The sequence below is a fragment of the Pecten maximus genome, unplaced genomic scaffold (genome assembly GCF_902652985.1).
Source record: "Pecten maximus unplaced genomic scaffold, xPecMax1.1, whole genome shotgun sequence".
In the NCBI taxonomy this organism is placed as follows: Eukaryota; Metazoa; Mollusca; class Bivalvia; order Pectinida; family Pectinidae; genus Pecten; species Pecten maximus.
The window spans coordinates 2,698-11,058 of NW_022981086.1; the positions used below are offsets into that span (position 1 = coordinate 2,698).

General features: G+C 37.1%; 1 protein-coding gene across 1 annotated transcript; it reads right to left on the bottom strand.

Annotated features, from left to right (window-relative positions):
• Positions 1-611: 611 nt before the first annotated feature.
• LOC117319906 lies at positions 612-1,450 on the bottom strand. The gene is made up of 2 exons (XM_033874614.1): positions 1,227-1,450; positions 612-1,094 (listed from the first exon to the last, which is right to left on the bottom strand). The coding sequence occupies exons 1-2, from the start codon at positions 1,404-1,406 to the stop codon at positions 666-668; spliced, it is 609 nt and encodes a 202-aa protein (XP_033730505.1). The 5' UTR covers positions 1,407-1,450; the 3' UTR covers positions 612-665.
• Positions 1,451-8,361: the final 6,911 nt, after the last annotated feature.

The following is an 8,361-nucleotide window of genomic DNA, read 5'->3' on the forward strand; positions in this document are numbered from 1 at the left end:
TGTATCTTTTCAAATGACACATTAATAAAATTATATTCCTGATTCAAATGAAGTCTTATTATCACCAAACATGATTCAAAATGATATAATTTTGTTATCCGTGCCGAAACGCATTAGTTCGTGGATTTATTTCACCAGCAATTTTACATTATAACTAGATACCAGCATTAAACATATGCCGTTTATCTTTTTCAAAGATATTTCCTGTTATTACAAGCTTTATTTCCATCATATGTCTGTAATGGTGGTTTATATCAAGAAACAGAAACTCTTGCTAGCCGTAAAAAAGGTAGAAAACCCAAACTGCTATATTGGAGGCACGACAAAATAACTCCTATAAAAACTTCCTAGATCATCTACTTCCACCTTTTATTGGTAAAGATAAACGCCATATTCTGTGAAACAAACTCCGTTGACTGATCCTTCCACCTTTATTCGTTCGAACACTCGCGAATTCACATGTTTTCTGCTTAAAATGCCACTAAAATCTTGTTGTTTACGTTATTTCGATACCCAAGCATTAAAGGAATATCAGTATTGTAAAGATTAGCAGTATCAGTTTGACTTAATGGAGTATAACAAACAAAACACAAATATTCTATGGGGAAAAAAAGAGATTTATTATCAACAAAATAACAAGTCAAAATTCGAGTTATTTCAAAAAATCAATTTGGCGACTTCTGCAAGGTGGCTTGCACTCGGGCATAACTTTTTGCCCACTTGGATTTCCGTTCTGCTACTTTCCTCTCCCTATTTTTTCTGGCCCGCTCCTGCTTTGCGTCCATAGTTGATTTATTAATTGGAGGGAGCCGTCGTGGAGGGCGGAAGTTTACGGATTGGCACGACTCCTGGGTGTATTTGGCGAACTGGGTGTGTGAGCATTCTGGAACGCCAGGGAGGACTGGGCAAGTTGAGGATTCTGACTTGGCGCCACCAATTTCGACAATAAAAGCCACGCCCCCGTCACCTTTCCTGGGGGCAATTCCCTCCGCCTTCAGCTGCATCAAAACCGTCTGCTTTGTTTTACGTACTGTGTTATCAGCATCCAGTGATGGCCCGGCCTTCTCTTCAATAGGATCCTTGGCGGGCGCGACCTAGGACATGAAAAAATGGCTCAATCAGACATTCACTTGTGGTGGTAATCCTACCGCTAAAACTTCAGTAAATGGTTGCAAGACAGGTACAACAATTAAACAGCGTGGGATCGACAGGTTTTAAAACATTACCTTATTTCGTTTCCTCCAGCAGAACGAATATGAACTTTCCTGTATATTTTTGCCCCCCCTTTGAGTTGTTACATCCCATTTTCTTGCAAACTTTAAATGTATGTTAACCAGATGTGCGAAGTAACGTTGCGACAGTCTGCGCATAGATACGATATGTATTATGACGTCGCTGGTGAACATGTTTTATGACGTCATAATGTATTTCTTAAACGAGGCATTATCGTTCTTTATTATATGATTGGTACGTAAAACTATCACTCATTGGTTCTAATGAGATCACATGACATCAATTACTTACTGGAAATACCTCATGACATCACCGAGGAGTTAATATAATGTTTCTTTTTTCAGGTTTGTGAAATCTTATATAGACTCCGGCTAAATATTAAAATTTTGTCAGTTTGCTGAAATGTATTTTAGTAACCACAGTGCCCACATTGGCATACCCAGTCCGCACACCCCAATATGTATTAAGTCTAAAAGGGGAGGTAATTGCAGCATTTTTTACGATATATCAAGTATTAGGTAATAAAAATGTCCGCAGTCTGTTGCTTTCCTGTAAGGAATTATCACCAAGTAACCATAACGATCAAATACACAACATTGGGATTTAGTCGATACCAATATTAAAAGTACAGTTCTAGAATTTGATAAAGTCGCCTTTATGTCCGTCCCAGTAGCTGCATTCTGGTTTTAACAATGCGTGCGACTTGGTGCACAACATCTTTAAATTAAAAATAAACATTCTGAAGAACTAACTTTTGAATATATTTTATTCATTTTTTTTAAAATTATTTTTTTTGTATTTATTTTGTATCTAAACTAAGCCAGATAACTAAGATAGGGATATGTGTAATTCGCTCGATTTCATTAGCTTGATGAGGGAGATACTGTCACGGAGAATGAAAACAAATGACAGAAAATTAAAAATGAGGACAGAGGAGGACAAATGAAGACAAAACGTGGTCAAATAAGGACAACGTATTTTTTACATTAAAAAACGATTCCTTTCTTTAAAATTCATTTCAAAATACAATTTTCTAGAATGTATTAAGTTTCGTAAAAAAATAAAGAAAGAAATAAAGAAATAAGTAGGTAAACCTGTTCAAAATTTAATTCTTTTTATATTTGAAAATACAACTTTTTCGGGAAGGGGGATACGATACAACCTTGATTTCTTGAAATTGATGGTAAATGATGATAAAAGAGAACAAATGATGACAAAGGAGGGAAAATGATGACCCAAGGAGGACAAACTAGGATAAATGATGACAAAGGAGGACAAACGAGGATAAATTATGACAAAGGAGGACAAATGTGGATAAATGATGACAAAGGAGGACAAACGGGGATAAATTATGACCAAGGAGGACAAACGAGGTTAAATGATGACAAATGTGGATAAATGATGACCAAGGAGGACAACGAGGATAAATGATGACAAATGTGGATAAATGATGACCAAGGAGGACAAATGAGGACAAATGATGACAATGGAGGACAAATGAGGATAATTCATGACAAAGAAAATAATGGAGGACAGATAATGACAAACGAGAACAAATGAGGACAAATGAGAACAAAACGAGGACAAACGATAGCAAATAATGACATGAGGAAAAATGACATTGGGGAATTTTTTACCTATTCTTTGAACTGGACTTGGCTGAAAGCTGATCTCCATATAGCTGATGGTCAATAGTCAGAATTAGACGCTTTACCAACCTTGTTTTACTGGTCTGACGTAGATAGTTTCATCGACACAGGCATACATTATTGTATACCTTATATGGTAAATTGACTACTGATCAACTACAGAACCAAGTAAAATATATAGGGTCCTCGATCGGTCTCGCCCCTCAGGGATTTAACTTGTCATCTATGGTTCAATAGTAGGTCAGCAGCAAACCATTTAATGACTTTTTCGGACCACGGACCTTTTATGCCCCCTTTGATACACCTGGGACGTATTTCGTCCTGTTTCATCCGTCTTCCTAGCGTTCAGGTAGAAATGCATCTAATTTTCGCAAGTTCTCATACTCTACTCCCGGTCCATTTTTGACTACTAGTAAACGAATCTATATATATCCCTATCTTAGTTATCTGGCTTAGTTTAGATACAAACGAATGTATATTATTTTTTTTACAGTTCATCGTCTTCTCAATTTGAATCTCATTCCTTTTTTTCGTCAATGCAACATAATTGTCAACCAACAAGTTGAGTCGTCGAAACACTTTCAAGAAGTAACTGAACATTTTCAACCGGCGCTGGAGAGGCAACTGTTTTAACAATTCCAAATTTAGGAATGCGTAATTCAAACAGGAAACGTCCGTCATATTATCACATGTTACCAACCCTTTAATCTCGATGGAGTGAGGGTGTTGCAACTCCCACAGTTCATCAGTTCATCTCCAGTTTTAGACATGAAAGTGTATGACAGACTGCAAACCGGAAGTACTTATGGCAGAACGTTTGAGTGACGTCACTAATATTGTAGTTCCCGCATTGCTATCTAATGTTAAATACCGTAGGAAACAGAGTTTTATGAAATGACAAGATGTACTGTTGTTAATATCAGAATAGATCGTTCTATTACGTTCTGGTTCAGTGTGTCATGCAGATAATTTACGGAGCTAACTTTTCTCTATACCATCTTATCAGAGAATATGTCAAGGTCATGACCTCGCTATGGGTTAAAGAAAATGTCGAAAACATTTTTCTCGAACTGAGAACTTTCTTAACTGTAAATGAAAGAGTATGATGCACTGAGACGGAATGTGAAAATGTTTTGATCATCGGATAAAAAATGACGGAGATATGGCACTTTGAAAAATGTTCGTTTTCCCGCCAAAAACTCAAAAAACGGGCAAAAAGTACTTAAAAAATTTCAGCTCCTTAATATATACATACAGACTTGATCTTTGGCACAACAAACGCATGTAGGAGTGGCTACAAAAGAAGTTACCTTTCATTGACCTTGACCTTCATTCAAGGTCAAATAATCCCAAAAATAAAATTTAAAAAAATCTTTTGAATCAGGATCTTTGTCCGATCGTTTTTTTCTTGAACAATCAGTGCATATTGTAGGTCATGGTCAGGGCTTACTTTTCTCTGTTCCATGTTTTCAGAAAATATGTCAAGGTCAAGGTCCAAAAACGAGGTCAAATGAAGGTCAAAATTTTAAAATTCAAAATGAGTTGATTTCATAATTGCATTGCAAAGAACATGATAAATGAAGACGAACTGTTTAAGTTTTATGGTCGTGCGATAAAAAAAATGACGTAGAAATAGCACTTTGAAAAATGTTTGTTTTCCCGCCAAAATTCAAATTTGTCCCAAAAATGCACTTAATTCCCCTCTTCTCCTATATCTTTTCACATTAAGATTTTTTTTTTGGCACAGTAACAGCTTGTACGATTGGCTACAAACGATTGCTTTTCATTTACCTTGACCTTCGTTCAAGGTCACAGAGGTCAAATGACCAAAAATCGAAAATTTCGAATTCTTTAAAAACTGTTTATTTTGATCACCTATAGAAGAAAATGCTCTTATGAAGATGTATGTAACGTTTCAAGGTCAAATCCTCAAAAAAATAACAACAAACACACACAAAAAAAACAAGATAAAGGTATGGTATAAACGATACACAGTACAGGATTCACGATGTTTTTTTACGGAATACACGACATACGATACAGTAAACACGATACATGGTGTTGGATACACTATATACAGTACAGTACACACGGAACACGGTACGTTATACACAATGCTTGGTACGAGATACATGGTACTTGGTACTAGATATACAGCACGGTATACATGATACACGGTAAGGTATACACAATACATGGTACAGGATTCACGATATTTTTACAGGATACACGACATACGATACAGTAAACACGACACATAATGTGGGCTACGCTATATACAGTACAGTACACACGAAACACGGAACGGTATACACAATACTTGATACGATTATTAAATCAAATACTTGATACGAGATACACGGTACAGTATACACAATACATGTTACGGGATACACGATACTTTGTACGGGATACAGGATATACGGTTCAGTAATCACGATACACGGTATGACAAACACAATCACGATACAAGGTACGAGATACACGATTCACTAAACACGATACAAGGTACGAGATACGGTATACACGCTATGGAATACACGATACACGGTACGGGATAGATAATAAATGTTACTGGATACATGATACAATACGGGATACACGATACATGGAACGGGATTCACGATACATGGAACGGGATTCACAATACAGTAAACACGATACCAGGTACGAGATACACGATTCACAGTACAGTAAACACGATACAAGATACGGGGTACAGTTAATACGATACAAGATACAAGATACATGATTCACAGTACAGTAAACACGATACAAGGTACGAGATAAGGGATACAGTTAACACGATACAAGGTACGAGATACGGGATACAGTTAACACGATACAATGTACGAGATACATGATTCACAGTACAGTAAACACGATACAAGGTACGGGGTACAGTTAACACGATACAAGGTACAAGATACATGATTCACAGTATAGTTAACACGATACAAGGTACGAGATACGGGATACAGTTAACACGATACATGGTATAATGTACGGTATACACACTACGGGATACACGATATAAGGTACGGGATAGATACATGTTACTGGATACATAATACAATATGGGATACATGATACGTTGAACGGGATTCAAAATACAGTTAACACGAAACAAGGTACGAAATACACGATTCACAGTACAGTAAAACGATACAAGGTACAGGATACACGATTCACAGTACAGCAAACACGATACAAGGTGCGGGATACAAGATTCACGGAGGTCAAATGATACAGTACGGGATACACGATACAAGGTACGGGATACACGATTCACAGCACAGTTAACACGATACAAGGTACGGTATACACGATTCACAGTACAGTAAACACGATACAAGGTACGAGATACACGATTCACAGTACAGTAAACACGATACAAGGTACGGGATACACGATTCACAGTACAGTAAACACGATACAAGGTACGAGATACACGATTCACGGAGGTCAAATGATACAAAATCGAAAAATTCAAATTCTTTCAAAACGGTTTATTTTCATCGTATGTGAAAGAAAACGTTATTTTAAAGATTGGTTAAAGAAGGGAAGCGAAGAGAAAACGAAGAGAAATCGTAGGTAAAACGTACAAAAGCGTTCGTCAGAACGAGAACATGTCTGCGATCATTTTCTTGTTGGAAATCCCGTGTTTTGATCTTGATCAAATCTAGTATTGTATATTGTTTTGGGGAAAGGGCTTAGTATATTTATGATACAATAAAATATGTTTAAACTAAAAATGCCTTTTATCTTTTTTAAAGATATTTCTTGTTATTACAAGCTTTATTTCCATCATATGTCTGTAATGGTGGTTTTTATCAAGAAACAGAAACTCTTGCTAGCCGTAAAAAAGGTAGAAAACCCAAACTGCTATATTGGAGGCACGACAAAATAACTCCTATAAAAACTTCCTAGATCATCTACTTCCACCTTTTATTGGTAAAGATAAACGCCATATTCTGTGAAACAAACTCCGTTGACTGTTCCTTCCACCTTTATTCGTTCGAACACTCGCGAATTCACATGTTTTCTGCTTAAAATGCCACTAAAATCTTGTTGTTTACGTTATTTCGATACCCAAGCATTAAAGGAATATCAGTATTGTAAAGATTAGCAGTAACAGTTTGACTTAATGGAGTATAACAAACAAAACACAAATATTCTTTGGAAAAAAAAGAGATTTATTATCAACAAAATAACAAGTCGAAATTCGAGTTATTTCATAAAATCAATTTGGCGACTTCTGCAAGGTGGCTTGCACTCGGGCATAACTTTTTGCCCACTTGGATTTCCGTTCTGCTACTTTCCTCTCCCTATTTTTTCTGGCCCGCTCCTGCTTTGCGTCCATAGCTGATTTATTAATTGGAGGGAGCCGTCGTGGAGGGCGGTAGTTTACGGATTGGCACGCCTCCTGAGTGTATTTGGCGAACTGGGTGTGTGTGCATTCTGGAACGCCAGGGAGGACTGGGCAAGTTGAGGATTCTGACTTGGCGCCGCCAATTTGGACAATAAAAGCCACGCCCCCGTCGCCTTTCCTGGGGGTAATTCCCTCCGCCTTCAGCTGCATCAAAACCGTCTGCTTTGTTTTACGTACTGTGTTATCAGCATCCAGTGATGACCCGACCTTCTCTTCAATAGGATCCTTGGCGGGCGCGACCTAGGACAAGTAAAAATGACACAATTAGATATTCACATTTGGTGGTAATCCTACCGCTAAAACTTCAGTAAATGGTTGCAAAACAGGTACAACAATTAAACAGCGTGGGATCGGCAGGTTTTAAAACATTACCTTATTTCGTTTTCTCCAGCAGAACGAACTTTCTTGCATATTTTCGTCCCCCTTTGAGTTGTTACATCCCATTTTCTTGCAAACTTTAAATGTATCTTAACCAGTTGTGCGAAGTAGCGTTGCGATAGTCTGCGCATAGATACGATATGTATTATGACGTGCTGGTGAACATGTTTTATGACGTCATAATGCATTTCTTAAACGAGGTATTATCGTTCTTTATTATATGTAACACTATCACTCATTGGTTCTAATGAGATCACATGCCATCAATTATTTCCTTGGAAATACCTAATGACATCACCGAGGAGTTTATAATTGAAAATTTGTCATTTTGCTGAAATGTATTTTAGCTACCACTGGGCCCACATTGGCATACCCAGTCCGCACACCCCAATATGTATTAAGTCCAAAAGGGGAGGTAATTTTACAATATTTTTACGATATATCCAGTATCGGGTCGTAAAAATGTCTACAGTCTGTTGCTTTCCTGTAAGGAATTATCAGCAAGTAAACATAACGAACAAATACACAACATGAGGATTTTTTATTGAAAGATTAAGTCGATATCAATATTAAAACTTAGAATTTGATAAAGTCGCCCTTATGTCCGTTCCAGTGGCTATATTCTGGTTTACGTCCGCTTAATGACCATATGGACCCATGAACTGTCCT